Genomic DNA, 16,291 nt, shown 5'->3' on the forward strand with positions numbered 1-16,291 from the left:
CCTAAGATCCTAGCCTGGGCCAGGTTCCTTTGTTATATGCTGCCATAGAACCACATTCTTTTCCTTTGGCGTACTTACTCAGTTTGTAATCATACAGTAAGTAGAATGATTATTTGATTCTTTTTTTTTTCTCCATTACAGGGTAAATTTTGTGAGAGCAGAGAATGCCAGTTCTTGCTTTTCGTAGTACCCTTAGGACCTAGCCTGGTGCTAGCATGTAGATGGCTCTCCATAAATTTGTTGACCAATGAATGAACGCATGCTCACCATGTATTTGTCCTCTTTGGACTGGGATGAGGACTTGATGGCATCCTGATCAAATTAGCAGGGAAATTAAGCTGGAAAGAGATTTACTAAAAGACAAGACAGCACTCTAAGCTTCACAATAAAATAATAGAATGAATTTATCCACTATAACAGGACTAATTGAATAATTGTTTGTGTCCCAAAAAGCCAGCTGCATGAGGACAGAACAGAGGATGTGTCTTAACAGCAACACAAGTGAAAAAGTCATGGAGCTTCCCTGCACCAACAGTAAAAGTCAGTAGGACTTAGGAGACTCTGAATCTGTGGCCTCACCTGGTTACTGTGTTCCATCCTAGCCCTGCTGTTCTGGTTGAAAAATAGACCAGTCAGAGTTCATTGGCATATGATCTAAGATAAAGTGAGGAAACTTGAAACCATGCTCTTTGAGATCTACCTAAAGAACGTGGGAGATGTTTATTACAGAGAAGCAGAGACTTTGGCAGAGGGTCAGATTGTCCTTTTGGGTTTTGTACAGGGGTAGAACCAAAAATAGGTTAGATGTTTTCAAGAGAACAGATCTCAGGAATGGGTCAAGATTATATCAAGAAGACAGATTCTGCCTTAGTGTGAGGAGATATCCAGCTATGCCAGGCAAATGAGGATGAGCAAAAAAGCTGGAGTAAATGGCTGTGTGGACTCCTTCCAGATACAAAGCAGCAACTGATTGATGAATTGCTTGTTTTCACTTGTTACACTAACACGTGCTCTAGTACTTTCACACACCATTGGGATACATGGTAGTGTTTTATGGAGGAGGAAAGTAAAGCCCAAGCCCTGAGGCTCCACTATCAAATCACACTTTTAAAACAAATCTATTAGAACCTACACCCCAATCCCTCCCTAGATTTTGAGAACTATAAAAGAGGTAATATTAGAAAAGAACATAGTAGTGAAAACCTGGTAATCCAAAACAACTTTGGTGGAAGCAAAAGAAAAACCCAGACAGTAAAATAGGCTAGTTTTTCTATAAAGCAGATGAGGAAGGATGGGACCTCTTGACAATAAAGAGCAGATGTTGATAAAAGTGAAAAGTTAAGAATCAGTGGGAAAAAGTTTGGAACATAGCTCAAAACAGAGAAGGGAATAACTAGAGCTTGTGAGAGCCATTTCCCTCACACAGTTATTTAGTCAACAAATATTTGAATACCTAGTATGTCTTGGCACTGTGCTAGTTGCTAGGGATACAGCAAAGGACAACATATAGACGAAGCTTCTATAATTTTTTTTAATGTTTTTTATTTATTTCTGAGAGAGACAGCGTGACCAGGGGAGGGTCAGAGAGAGAGGGAGACAGAATCCAAAACAGGCTCCAGGCTCTGAGCTGGCTGTCAGCACAGAGCCCGACACAGGGCTTGAACCCACAAGCAGTGAGATCATGACCTGAGCCGAAGTCGGATGCTTAACCGACTGAGCCACCCAGGTGCCCCCTCCTTAGAGCTTCTAGACTTGTAGGGGAAACAAAAATTACAAAGTGCACAAATTCTGCATAATGAATGGGCGGGTGATATGAAGAATTCTAAACTGCTTTGTGACTGTGTGCCAGAAGTGAAACCTGTTGTACCGAACGTAGTGCAGGGGATCATTTGTTCATGAACTCCCACATCACCAAGATTTTAGTCCTAGAAGGTGGAGTGACCAAGTGTTCCTTATTGGTCTTATGGTGCTGACACATGGACGTGTGTGCTCCCCTGTTTAACCCGGCTCAGTATGAGCCCAGACTCCTTCTTTTGGTGTTTCCTTGCATAGTTGAAACAGGCTGGCACTTGGCAGGGGCGGGGGGGGGGGGGGGGGGTGTCTTTACTAACTACCAAAGAAGAACCAGAGGAAAATAGTACCGTGATTAGTGTTAAGATTATCTCACCTTGAGAAGAGTTGTACTGATTTTACACATCAACTTTGCTTTGCTTAGAACATACGGTGAATTCACTTATTCGGCAAATTGTATGGAGCATCTGATGTGCCAGGCACTGCTGTAGCCTCTGAATGTAGAGTAATAAAAAAAAGACTGCTGAATGCAGGTATCCTTCCTATTCTGATAATACTTCCAGCTCCGGCCCCTCCTTTCCTAGATAAGAGCCTTGTCAGGGACTCAGCATCATCAGTTAAGACAAGAGTGGGCATCAACCTCACACCTGCACCAGCTCCGCCAGTCCTAAGGGAGAACTTGACTGGTTTATGAGAGCATCCCATCCTGAGACCAAGGCCAGGCAGAGGGCAGGTGACTGCCGCACATTCCTTCTTTGCCGGTGGACCCTTAACTGTTTCTGCCATCTTGGTGATAAGGATGTACAATCTTAAGGAACCCTTTTAGGTGAATAGTGGTTAGAAATGACGGTAAATAACCTGTATCTGATTTTACTAGCTAACTTGGAAATCATTCTGCAGCTTACTGGTTTCCAGGGCTATCTTAGTCGTCCTTGATACCTTTTTGTTCCTTCCTCCCTGGTGCTTCCAATTAATCACTTATTCTTGTCTTATTCTAAAGAGTCCTTAAAATGGCAGCTAAACTCACTTGTCTTGAAGGTTGGTTCAGCTGACTCTGTGTGTGTGTGTGTGTGTGTGTGTGTGTGTGCGCGCGCGCGTTTTCTCAATGTAAGGCAGTGCTGGCTGTACATTCTGGCACATGTGCTATCTTATCAGGGACCAGTCTCCAACGTTCACAGAATGGCTACATTGAGTAGCTCTGGTCTAGGCCTCTGTCCTCTCCCCTGGTGGTTTAGGGGATCTTTCTGAATCACATGGTAGCCAGAGGGAATTTTTTTAAATGCAGATATAATATTACAGCCCTCTGAAACAAAGTTCAGTAGCTTGCCCCAGCTCTTGGGATAAAATCCAAACTCCTGGCCAGCACCTACCTTAGCCTAGTGTATGGAAGCAGCGTAATGGAGAACAGTGTGATTTTATGTAGCCTAGCGACCTAACACAAAATAATATTGAATCCTGTATCGATGTTTCCGTTGTCTTTTTGTCTTTCTGATTATGCCAGAGCATCTTTTATGCTTGTAGAGACCCATCCTGTTCCCCTGGGACCACTTCAAATCTTTTCTGCTCTTAAACTCCCAGTTTTATCTGATTGTCACCCTCCGTAGTTGGGCTTTGCAGCACATGAGGCCTGGGTTTGACTTCTGACCCGTTACATGCTAATTGTATTAAATCATTTCACTTTTTTGGACCTTAGTTTTTTTCTGTTAAGTGTTTTATGTGAAGACTGAATGAGTGTACTTGAAAGAGCCTTGTATTATGCTCAGGTAATAACCTGTGATAGTTCATTTTTCTACTATTCTTTCTGAGTGCAAGGCATTGTGCTGAACACTTCATATATCTGATTTCACATCACCCCCTTAACAACACTGTTAGATCAGTATTAGGATTATATCCATTTTGCAAATGAGGCTACTGAGGCTTAAGGAGGTTAAGTACCTTTTCCCCATCTCACAGGCTAATAAAGAGGCCAAATTGGGATTCACACCAGGCTGTCTGGATCTGAAGTTCTTGCACCTAGTCTCTCCAGGGGACTGTTGAATATATTACAGGTGCTCAAGAAATGGGAGTGTGGGAGTTTCTTGCCTTCTGCTTTCACCCATGCCATTTCCCAGTATCTGTTTCTGTGTCTTTTTTGTTTTTGTTTTTGTTTTTTTGAGAGAGAGAGAGAGAGAGTGCATGTGAGTGAGCATGAACAGGGGAGGGGACAGAGGAAGAGGGAGAGAGAAAATCTTAAGCAGGCTATGTGACCTGAGCTGAAATCAAGAGTTGGATGTTTAACTGACTGAGCCACCAGGTGCTCCTGTTTCTCTGTCTTTTGATGGGTGCCTTCTGTTCTGGAGAAGAACGGATTTCTTCATCGTTGGTCATTGTGTCTGCTTTCCACACTTTCTGCCATCAGCTATCCTTCGTTATTGCTTTTCCAGGCTTATTCTATTTCTTCTCCAAATTTCCCCACTCAGGGGGAAGAAGCCTTCACTTCCTTTAGTACCACATTTCTTCACGGGCAGTCATTGGCTTCTGTTCATTTCTACCACCCTCTACGGTCCTTGCCGCCTGACACTTCCCCTCACTGGTTAGGGACCCAGGGGGAGAAATTTGCAGTTTGTCTATACCAGAAGGAGAGTCATCTTTTTATCAGAGACTAGAGTAAGGGAAAAAAGGAATTTCAGGTAAAGATTGGTCAGGAAGAAACCTTGGGGGAGTTCAGAGCAGTGGACCCTTATCTTCTCTGTGAAACAGTGGGTGAGTTTATCTCCAGGGCCCCAGGGATTGAGAGATGGGAAAACACTCTAAGGGAGATGGGAGACGTTGCTCACCAGAGAGAAGGAAAGGGATAGGTAAAGCCCTGCTAGAGCTGGCGCCCCTGGCAAGGGGACAGGTTTCTCTCTGTCAAAGTGCCACTGGCACTTTGTGTGGATAAGGGAGAACATCGAATTCATCCCGAGCCATGATTCGGCTCGTGGGTGGAAGGCAAGGACATGGGTAAAGGAACCGATGCCTGTCAGGGCACTGTTGAACTGGCCATCTCTGAGGCAGTGGTGGGAAGGAGCTGGAGCGTTAACCACTAAGGAAGGTGGAGGGGGGGAAAAGCGTGGGTCGTGACCCACAGGAGTTTCATTTTGAGGCATTCAACAGGCTTGCTAGTGGCCCAGGGAAGAGTCCTCTGGGGCCACTGTCATCAAGGCTTATTAGGAGGAAGTGTCTGGCATTATTGAGTATCTGCTCTGTTGTAAGCAGTTTGCCAAGCACAGGGACACACGCAAAGAACAAGACACAATCCCCACCCTCAACGAGCTTGTAGCTTGTAGGAGAAACACCTGCATGTCCAGTAACGTTAAAAGGCCACTTGGTCAACACAGAAGTCTGCATAAGGGGAATGGGAGCAGAAAATTGAGTCCTTGGGAACACGTTGCACTGAGTGGAGAGTTAACTTTTTGCCTCTGCTGCCTTGCCTCTCACGGACATGTGAACTCCTTGGACAAGTCACTTGCACAGTGATCTATGTATACCAGGAACTCAGTGAATTTTTATAGATTTTTTAAATAGTTTATTGTCAAGTTGGTTTCCATGTAGCACAGCGCTCATCCCCACAAGTGCCCTCCTCCATGCCCATCACCCCTCTTCCCCCTTCCCCTCCCCCCCACCTCCATCAGCCCTCAGTTTGTTCTCGGCATTCAAGAGTCTCTCATGGTTTGCCTCCCTCCCTCTCCCCAACTATTTTTCCCCTCTCCCCCACGGTCCTCCATTAAGTTCCTCCTAATCCTCCTATACATGGAAACATATGGTATCTGTCCTTCTCTGCCTGACTTATTTCACTCAGCATAACACCCTCAAGGTCCATCCATGTTGCTACACATGGCCAGATTTCATTCTTTCTCATTGCCATGTAGTATTCCATAGTATAGATAAACCACATCTTCTTGATCCATTCGTCCGTTGATGGACACTTAGGCTCTTTCCATGTTTTAGCTATTGTGGAGAGTGCTGCTATGAACATTGGGGTACAAGTGGCCCTATGCATCAGCACTCCTGTATCCCTTGGGTAAATTCCTAGGAGTGTTATTGCTGGGTTATAGGGGAGTTCTATTGTTAATTTTTTGAGGAACCTCCACACTGTTTTCCAGAGGGGCTGCACTAGTTTACATTCCCACCAACAGTGTAGGAGGGTGCCCGTTTCTCCACATCCTTGCCAGCATTTTATAGATTGTTTTTAATGTCTCTTTGTCTGCAGGTGGAAGAAGCTGGGCAGGTGTTCCTGTTGATGAAAAAGGATTATCGGATCTCCCGAAATGTCCGCCTGGCTTGGTTCCTCAATCACCTGCATCAAACTGTACAGGCCACCCCCCAAGAGATGCTGGTGAGGCCCAGAAACCTACAGGAGAGGAGGGGCTGGCTCAGAAGGATCTGCTTTTATAAGGGAGTCCTAGAAACAGTATGGGAGACTAACTCTGAGGGGTCTGATTCTAGGAGGGGCAAGTGACTTTTCCCAGATGATGATTCCACCTGGGAAATTTTAATTTTCAAAATAGGAGGAGTATATGGTTGGGTTGTGGGAGGTAGAACTAGTCAGTGGTTTGCCATTTTAGATGTTCACGTCCTGGATGGGGCACCTGGTGGCTCAGGCGGTTAAGCATCTGACTTCAGCTCAGGTCATGATCTCATGGTTCGTGAGATCAAGCTCCAGATCAGGCTCTGTGCTGACAGCTCAGAGCTTGGAGCCTGTTTCAGATTCTGTGTCTCCTTTTCTCTCTGCCCCTCCCCTGCTCACTCGTGTGTGCACGTGCTCTCTCTCTCTCTCTTAAAAATAAGTAAACATTTTAAAACATTTTAAAAAAATGAAGTTCAAGTCTGGGAAATAAAGGGATGACTCTTCCCTGATCCCTTCCTTTTCTCTCTGTCCTAATTGTCAGCTCCAGTCTGAGCAGGAGTTGGAAGTCCTCAGTGTCCTGCCCCCTGGGTGGCAGCCAGATGAACCAGTGGTCCCAAGGCCATTCCTCCTTGTACCTTCCACCCGGGTCACCTTCCTGGCTTGGCAGTACCGATTTGTCATTGAGCTCGACCTTAGCCCGTCTACTGGCATTGTGGTAAGGGATTGGGGGGAGACAGTGGGAAGAAGGGAGAAGGGATGGAGTAGGGGGTTCAGAGGAGAGGGAGAGGCCTGAGAGATGTGAAAAGTGATCTCAGTCTACCATTGTGGAAAGGAAACAAGCTTTTAAATGGTCAGTGTTTAAAGACCTCCCATTCCACATGTGGCAGTGTATTTGGGGATGTGCTCAACTTTAAGATAGGAGTTCTACCGACCCACGGAAGCTGCTTGTTTCTGCCCTCTGCCCAGGGCTGCTTTTGCTCACATTTGAGAGCTCTTTCTCTGCATTGCCCTCAGGACGATTCCACAGGGGAGATCTTGTTTGATGAAGTTTTCCATGCCCTCTCCCGCTGCCTAGGCGGGCTGCTGCGACCCTTCCGAGTGCCTGGATCCTGCATCGACTTCCAGCCTGAGATCTACATAACTATCCAGGCCTACTCTTCAATCATTGGCCTGCAGGCCCACCAGGTATTTCATCCTTTCTCCAAGTTTGTACCCTCAGACCTCATTTCTGGTGGTCCATTGGCCAAGTCCTTATCCTGCCTCTACTGTCTGCTTGCAAAGTCCCCAGCTCTGCTGGCTTCTTGAACCTATTTGCCAGTCATTTCTGAGTCTCTCTCGAGAAGGATCCATTCCTCAGCTCTCGAAGAGCCTTCTCATGAGCTTTAGGTCCATTGGCCTTGATTGAACACATGCCTCTTCCACTCCTTCTGTGAGTCCGTGTTTCTGGCCACTGGATGTCTGTTTCATGCTGCCACTACCACCCTCGTCTTAGTTTGATGAGAAGGTCTGCTTATATCCTGACTCCTGGCAATACCTCTAGGAGATGATCTTTTAGAATAATTTTATGATTTTGAAATATAACAGATGCCCAGAACCACCATTTCTTCCAAGGACAGAGGAGGGTCATCTTCCCTGCGGGCTCTGTGAAGGGCCGGGTGTTATGCTGACCATACAGATAATTATAAGCCTTATCCAACACCCAAACAGGCCATCACAAGACACTCCTTTTGGAGAATGGCCAAGTCTGTTACTGGAACATCTGTTTTTGGCTTAGATAAGCAGTGGCCCAATTTCCCCTCCTCTGCTCTTAACCACCCTCAACTCATTGGTAGGGGCTTACCCCGAAACTGCCCTCATGGCTGTGCCGTCACCTTGGCTCTCAAACTCACTTTGAGACAGGGATGCAAGGGACGGCTCCCAAGGGCCTGAAATCCACAAGGTAGTCAGTGCACGTCTGGAGCCGAGCCTGCTGCTGTGGGTAGAAGTGCTCTCCTAGCACAGCTCCTCGGACTTTTGGTCTACACCCCAAACAGAGGCTGGGTTTCTCAGGCACTGATGGCCAAGACCGCAAAAGCATGCACATTAGGTAATCACTCCACACTTGGTTCATTTTGGCAAATGCTCACTGAAGCCCGATCTATACGAGGCCTGGGCTAGGTCCTGCAGTCACAGGTGAATTGGACACCGTCCCTGTCCTGATGGGAGGAGTTGAGAGTTTAGTAGGGGAGACAGATATTGAAGGAGATAATTTCGGTCGCATATGATGAGGACACTGATAAGTAATGACTCAGTTGCCATGCAAGCACTGAGAGGGAGCAGCCAGCCAAGCCCAGGGAAGACTTTTGGACAGAGAGGCATTTGAACTGAGTGTTGAAGGAAGGATTGAAGTTAACCCTTCAAAGAAGGGGAAGTGGGCTTTCCAGAGAGAGGGGCCAGCAAAAGCAAAGCCGCAGAGCTATGAAATTGTGCTCTTAATCACAGGTGCTCCAGGGGACTACACCTTATTCTGTTTGACACAGTAGTATTTGAATCTGGGGGTGGGGAGTGGTGGTAAAGAGGAGATGAGAGAGAAGTAGAGACCATTATGAGAGGCCTTGAATGTCATGGCTAAGAACTCTAGGGGAGTTTAGTGTGGTGATGATGACAAGTGCTGGATCCGGATTTACACCCCCTGTATTTCCCTGCTGACTGTGTGCCCTTATGCAAATTACTTAACCTCTCTGTACATCTGTGTCTTTTCTCCAAAATGGGGATATGAACATTACCAATATTGTGTGGTGATTGAGATCATATGTATCAAGCACTTAGAATAGCGTCTGCCACATAGAAAACATGAAAAAGTGAACTATTAAAACTGTTCATTATTACTAAAACTTTCAAAAAATGGAAGGTTTTTAAATGGACAGTTATGGGATCAGATTTGTACTTTGGGAAGATCACACTTGTTTGTGGCCAGGAAGGAAGATGGATGGGGGGTAGGGGGTACAAATTCTGCACTGGGGAGAGCAGGCAGAAGATTATTGCAGTACAGGAGAGGAGGTGGGCCCTGAACAAGGCCAGCCACTATGGAGAAGGAGAGGCTTACTCAGTTTAAGTCCTCAGGACCACTTGTCAGCCCTGGGCTAGCTTCCTCGCCATCTATAAAGCTCCCCAAGATGTATCCTACTGTTCCTTAAAACAAAACAAAAAAAGAGGCACCTGGGTGGCTCAGCTGGTTGAGTGTCCGACTCTTGATTTTGCTTAAGTCATGTTATCAGGGTTGTGGGATTGAGCTCAGCATGGAACCCAGTCTGCTCGGGATTTGTCTCCCTCTGCCCCCTCCCCGGCTCGCACACACACACGTATGTGCATGCGCATGCTCTTTCTCTCAAAATTAAAAAAATAAAATAAGGGGCGCCTGGGTGGCTTAGTCGGTTAAGCGTCCGACTTTCGCTTGGGTCATGACCTCGCGGTTCGTGAGTTTGAGCCCCGCGTCGGGCTCTGTGCTGACTGCCAGCTCGGAGCCTGGAGCCTGTTTCAGTCTGTGACTCCCTCTCTCTCTGACCCTCCCCTGCTCACGCTGTCTCTCTCTTTCTCCTAGAAATAAATAAAAAAACATTAAAAAAAAATAATAATAAAATAAAATAAAATAAAACAAGTTAAATCACATAATGTATGTTCGTTGAAATTTGAAAAATACATAAAGCATAAAGAAAAACAAAACTTACCCATTATACACCACTCAGAAATAACAACAATTAACATTTGACGGAATTTCCTTCTTGTCTTCGAGTACTTGTTTATCCTCTGTCACCACCACCCCTCTGTCCAAAGAGAGGAGAAGAAACATCATGCTAATTCCAGACACACAGCTTTACGTCCTACTTTTTTGATGTACAATATGGGCACTCTTATTCATCACTAAGTATTCTGTGAGAATATGATTTTTAATTGCTGCCTGGTTTGATATTTCATCACAACTTATCATTATATATTTAGCCAAGCCCTAGTGTAGGATTCTTGGGCTGACCCACTTTTCATATCTCAACAGTACAGCTGTGAACATCTTTCTCACCTTATAACCCCCGTTCCCACTATTGCTCTGATTCTGTTTTTCTTCTCTTAGTTAGGCCTGTGGATGTACAGAGTCCCGGCTGTGACCACCCATTTCCCCAGTTCTGAATAGGGAGTGAAGTAGTAGTTCTCGGACAGGAAGGCAAGGGTAAAGGAGTAGTGGGCATGTGAGAAGGTTGTAGGAGCCTGAAAGGAGAGTTCCCAGGGGCCACCAGGCCTGTATGAAATTTCTAGGATGGGGGCACCTTTCTATTTTGACAGGAGGAGGAAAGGAACCCCATGGAGAGAGAATGAAGGTTATTGGGCAAAAGGTCCAAGATTAGTTGGAGAGATTAGCTTTTGGGAAGCAGAAGAGATCAAGGAATTGTTTCTTCAGACCTTCGAAAGAAGAGCAAGAACACAGATAGATAGAAACTTTGAGCAGACGTTGTGGGTGTTCTCCATGGTTGGAGAGTAATACATCCCTGGGGTTAAGGTAAGCTGGGAGTTCCTGTTGACTGGTTTCCTTTCCGTATGGAGCCGGGCGGTAGGAGTTACCTGCTGAGGGGAAAAGGAAGGAAAGAGCAGTCACTGGGAAGGTGATTTTGAACCTACAAGAAAAAAGGTCCAGAGCTGCCTCTGTGCAGTGCTTCCAAATCAACAAGACTACAAATGCATGAGTCAGAATGAGAAAGGCTTTACCAGGCTGAGGTGGGGCAGTCTGGTGACCCAAGATGGAAGATGTTATGGCACCCTCCTGTGGGAGCTTGGGAAAACCCAGTGTGCAGGGCTGTAAGCAAAGGTGGTGAAGCCAGATGAAGATAACGAATGGCCTAGTGGAGTAGCTGATCTGATATGGGAAGCACCGGCTGTGGATTTAGCCACTCTGCTTGGGTGAGAAGTCAGGATTGCCTAGAGGGAGCTGTGGAGATCAATAGGGAGACCAGAAGGTACTTTCCAGTGTCCCTCTGACTCTCACGTCTTGGTCTTTCCCTTGTGCTTCTCAGGTGCTGGTACAGGGCTGCCTTTTGGACCCTTCTCAACGGGAGGTGTTCCTGCAGCAGGTATATGAACAGCTCTGTCTCTTTGAAGACAAGGTGGCCACCATGTTGCAGCAGCAGTATGACCCCCAGAGTCAGGTACGTGGGAGAGAAAGTAGGTGGAGGCCACTTAGAAAGAAGAGCTGTTAAGGGACAGAGGGGAGACAGGAAGGACAAGCCCCTGTACAGAGGGAAGAGAAGGCAGGGAAAGGGGCTAAGAGCCAGAGTGAGCCAAGGCTAGAAGTGCTAGTGAGTGCACACAGCAGGTTTCCTGCGGGAGGAGGAGGGCTCAGATAACATCCCCAAGACACACATTCTTTCTGGGAGAAAATGTGAAGACCGCTTGCTTGTCTCTTTTCAGTCCTAGATCTCCTCCCCTGATGGATCTGAGAAGGTGATTGTGGGTGGCTTTGATCTCTAGGATTTTGTTTGGTCCAGGATAAAGCTGGTTGAACTTGCTAGAATATACTTGGCTCATTCGTTTGGATATCCTAGAAGTAGCCAAACAAATTAAGTCCTTTATGTCTGAAGACGTAATTCGATTGACATATAAAGTATTTCATAATCGTGTTAGGAAGATATGGGAAAGGGGCCATAAAAGGTGGAAAAGCCTGTTTCAGTATAATCTGTTGCTTTATCTGGTGCCAGACTCCTTGTCCACGTGAGCACATGCTAGAAGCACGAGCACAGTCAGGACTCGGCTGCATGGCAAGGGGCTGGGGTCCTCACAGGGTTAGGCCTGTCTGGCCTGGGCAGTGCTGGGCTGTAAATTCTGGCTTTGTTCTGAATGGGAGGGACAGTAATACCCTCTGACCCATTCTGTCTCATCTGCAATTTGGGGCAGGCAGAGGACCAGTCCCCAGACTCAGGGGAGCCCCCTGGCCGGAAGGTAGGAGTCTCCATGGTGACAGCTGACCTTGGGCTGGTCAGTATGATTCGTCAGGGCATCTTGGCACTGCAGTTGCTCCCCTCAAACTCTAGTGCAGGTCAGTAGAAGGACTTTTGGTGGGACTGGGGAAGCAGGAGGGTACGGGAAGGGGGCATTTGCAGTATAGATATAGGTTCCAGGGGATCAGTGGACCCAAGAGAAGAGGATCTGTCTCCTTGTGTGTAGAACATAAATGTGTTTGAGCGTATCTTTCAAGTACCCCTAGGTACTCTGATAACCATCCAGGACCCTAATGGGAGGGAGTAGAGCTCCAAGGACATCACTTAGGAGACTGGGGTCCAGCACTCCGGAGGGCGAAGCAGGAGGGAAGGGAAGAAGGAAGGGTGTGGATCATAAAACACATCGGTTGGTAGACACTGAGGTCTGAAGGGCCTCATCAGTTGGATGCCCCCCTGTAGCTTTGATCTGGTCAGTGTCCCCAGGTCTGTCTGATCTTTCCCGCTCCAGGTATCATCGTGATCACAGATGGGGTGACCAGCGTCCCTGATGTTGCTGTCTGTGAGACATTGCTAAACCAGCTTCGCAGTGGCACCGTGGCTTGTTCCTTTGTGCAGGTGAGGACTCTCTAGAAAGGATGAGAGGGAAGTGTGGTGTATCACAAAGCCAGATATGCCTGGTTACTTTCTTACAGGTGATGATTTCCCACATAAAACCAATAACATAGTCACATGTGTGTTGGTGGGGGGAATAGGTGTCATGTCCAGAAGAGGGTAGGTGGCAGTGGTGGGAGGGGGCTCTCATCATCCTTAGGGTGTGGGGAGACAGCATGTTATAGTAAAAAAAGTGCAGAGTTTGAAATCTGACAGCCATTTCCAGCCTCATCTCCCCCATTAGATTAGTGATTACCGTTGTTATTTTAAAAAATGTTTTATTTATTTCTGAGAGAGAGAGACAGCATGAGCAGGGAAGGGTCAGAGAGAGAGGGAAACACAGAATCGGAAACAGGCTCCAGGCTCTGAGCTAGCTGTCTGCACAGAGCCCGACACAGGGCTCGAACCCATGAACCACAAGATCATGACCTGAGCTGAAGCCGGACCCAGGCGCCCCTAGTAATTACGGTTTTGATTGCAAGGATCAGAAAACCCCAAAACTAGCTTAAGCAAAGGAATAGGAATATCCAGTGAACTACAGCCAGTTTGGACTGATGGACTATAGGGTGGGAGGCAAAGCACTCTGGGAAATAAAGGCTGGAGGGTAGGCACTGGCCAGAACATGAAGAGCTAGTTCTGCTGTATTAAGGTATTTCAGCATAACTCTGGGTGATGCAAATAAGTACAAGGAAAGCCACTAGTTGGGTTTATGTTTTATAAAGCTCACTCTTGCCATTGCGTGAAATCAGAAGTGGAGGCAGGGAGGTTATTAATCGCAGTGGTCAATGTGAGAGAGGAGCTGGGCTTAAATTAGGGGAATCAAGGATAAGAGACAAGGGGATAGAATTGAGAAAACGAAGAGGTGGAGTCAGCATGACCTATGATTAGCAAGGTGTGAGGGGTGAGCAAGAAAGAGAGGTTAAGGATGTCTCTAAGTTCGTGACTCCAGTGGTGACTGGGTAGCCAGCAGAGCAAATGAGGAGAAGCAGCTGGGGTGGAGTGAGGACAAGATGATGGGTCCGGGTTTGTGCATGTTGCATTTGAGGCCCCTATGGGTCAATGGAATAGCCATTGAAAGCATCACCTTTGGGGTTAGGCGTACTTGGCCTGAATCCTGGCTCCACTTATTAGCCATGTGACATTGGGCACATCACCTGATTCTCGGTCAGATTCATTTGTAAGTGGAGATTATAATGGTGCCTGCTTCACTGGGTGCGACAATGCATTTAAAGTGCTCGGCAGAGTGCATAATTATGTAATAGACGGCTGCTATTCCTAGCAGTTAGCAGTTGGATATGCAGATCTGGTACTCAGGAGACAGCACCAGTTGAGAGAGTTAGAATTTGGCAACCTACAGATGGTAATTGAGAAGAGAAGAGGGCCCCTGAAGAACCTTGAGGAATACCACTGTTTAAAGGTCTTTCATATGAAGAGGGCCCAGCAGAGAATGAAGGGAAATAATCAGACAAGAGCCAGGAGGTTCTCCTGTCAAAGAAGTCAGAGTTTGGGGAAGAAAGGAGTAGTTAATCGCGTGAGATGCAGCAGAAAGGTCATGTAAAATGAAGAATGAACGGTACCCTTTGGATTTGGTGATGAAGAGGTCACGGGGATCTTTTTCAGACCATTTCAGTGAAGAGGTGACAAGGGAAATGATTGCAGTGGACGGAAGAGTGGGTGGAAGAGAAGAAAGTGGAGACACGTGTTCATATAGGGAATTTGGCTGCTCAGATCAAGTGAGGGAGCAAGAGAGAGAAGAGTAGCCAGAGGGAAGTGCAGGGTGGAAGAGACAGGTGCTTGGTTCTGTTGTTCTGTTTGGTTTTGCTTTTTAAAATGTTTATTTTTGAGAAAGAACATGAGTAAAAGCACGAGCAGGGGAGGGACAGAGAGCAAGGGGACAGAGGATCCCAAGCTGGCTCCATGCTGACAGCAGAGAGCCTGATGTGACACTCCAACTCATGAACCGTGAGATCATGACCTGTGCCAAAGTCTGACGCTTAACTGAGCCACCCAGGTGCCCCTGTTGTTTTGTTGTTTAAGTTAGAGACCAGCATGTTTCTAAGGAACCATGAGGAAGCAGAATTTGAAAATAAGGGAAAGGAAAGGAAACCTTGATAGAGTAAAGTCTCTAAATTGACAGGAGGGTGTTGGCTCAAGAGGTAGATCAAGGGACTCTTGGAGAGGAGAGTGTCCCTTCTTCTTTTGGAGCTAGAAGGATAGAAGTGGAGATGTAGATAAATTCTGGGGCGCCTGGGTGGCTCCATCGGTTGAGCGTCTGACTTCAGCTTAGGTCATGATTGCACAGTTCGTGTGTTCGAGCCCCGCGTCGGGCTCTGTGCTGACGGCTAGCTCGGAGCCTGGAGCCTGCTTCAGATTCTGCATCTCCCTCTCTCTCTGACCCTCCCCTGCTCACACTGTCTCTCTCTCTCTCTCTCTCTCTCTCTCAGAAATAAACAAAACACTTAAAAAAAAAAAAAAAGATGTAGATAAATTCTGCCAAGGGCCTCTGGTCCCCCTCGCTGAAGGGGAAGGGGAGGGTGAGTACTGTGAGGGAGGCCAGAGTTGGGAGAACAGGATTGAGGACAGCCTCAAAGGACTTGCTGGGTTGGTGTCAATATGTTCTGATGTGGTGCCAGCCTATACAACAGTGCACTTTTATCCATTTGGAATCCAGGTATAGAGGTTGTGATACTAGTTGGGCTCTTAAGGGGGAAGAGGAGTAAAGTCAAGCGAGCCAGGGATAGACTTGGAGAGAGTACAGGTTCAAGGGCTGGCAGTCTTAATGAGGTCAAAGAATAGCAGGAGGAGGATGGAAGGAATCCAAAGGGATAAAATTGTGTGTAATCATAGGATGTGGCAATTGAAATTGCAAACATAAAGTGGTTCCAAGTGAAGCCAAGGGCCAGTATGTAGGCAGCAGGCAACTGAGTAGAATAGAGTTAGTTTCTGGAGATGAAGGTTCAGGAACTGAGAAGCCAGAGGTGTGAATGAACTTTCTAGAGGAGGTCTGTCACCATTTTCAGTAAAGGGCCAGCTAGTCAGTATTTTAAGCTTTGCTGGCCATATGGATGTCACAACTACTCAGCTCTGCTCTTACAGTATCAAAGCAGTCATAGACAAGATAAATGGGAATGGCTGCTCTCCAATAAAACTTATTTACCAAAACAGCTGATGTGCCAGATTTGGCCCACATGTTATATGTGGTTTGCCAATCTCTGATCAACAGGCTTTGGATTCAAAATATGGTCCATGTACCAGCAGCATTGGCATCACCAGGGAGCTTGTTAGGAATGGAAAATCTTAGGCCCATCTTAGACCTACTACAATTTAACAAAATCCATTTTGTTAGAGACAGTGATGTCTTTTGGATGCTAACAGGAAGGCGGCGAACCATTTCTTTTTTTCTTTTTTATTTTTTTAAGTGTTTTTTTTTTTTTTTTTTAATTTTTTTTTTTTTTTTTTTTTTTTTTTTTTTTTTTTTTTTTTTTTTTTTTCAAAACCCAGTATTCCCAGAGATAAATGA

At 46.4% G+C, this 16,291-nt stretch overlaps 1 protein-coding gene across 1 annotated transcript in view; it reads left to right on the plus strand.

The window, feature by feature from the left end:
* Positions 1-16,291, plus strand: part of SZT2 (SZT2 subunit of KICSTOR complex) — a 52,007-nt gene that overhangs the window by 4,079 nt on the left and 31,637 nt on the right. Inside the window, exons 2-7 of the mRNA XM_039238663.1 lie at positions 6,023-6,148; positions 6,702-6,875; positions 7,175-7,345; positions 11,200-11,331; positions 12,077-12,218; positions 12,629-12,735. Coding sequence (XP_039094594.1) covers positions 6,023-6,148; positions 6,702-6,875; positions 7,175-7,345; positions 11,200-11,331; positions 12,077-12,218; positions 12,629-12,735 — 852 coding nt within the window. The remainder of the gene's footprint in view (positions 1-6,022; positions 6,149-6,701; positions 6,876-7,174; positions 7,346-11,199; positions 11,332-12,076; positions 12,219-12,628; positions 12,736-16,291) is intronic.

The sequence above is a fragment of the Hyaena hyaena genome, unplaced genomic scaffold (genome assembly GCF_003009895.1).
Source record: "Hyaena hyaena isolate Hyena2069 unplaced genomic scaffold, ASM300989v1 scaffold_144, whole genome shotgun sequence".
Taxonomy (NCBI): Eukaryota; Metazoa; Chordata; class Mammalia; order Carnivora; family Hyaenidae; genus Hyaena; species Hyaena hyaena.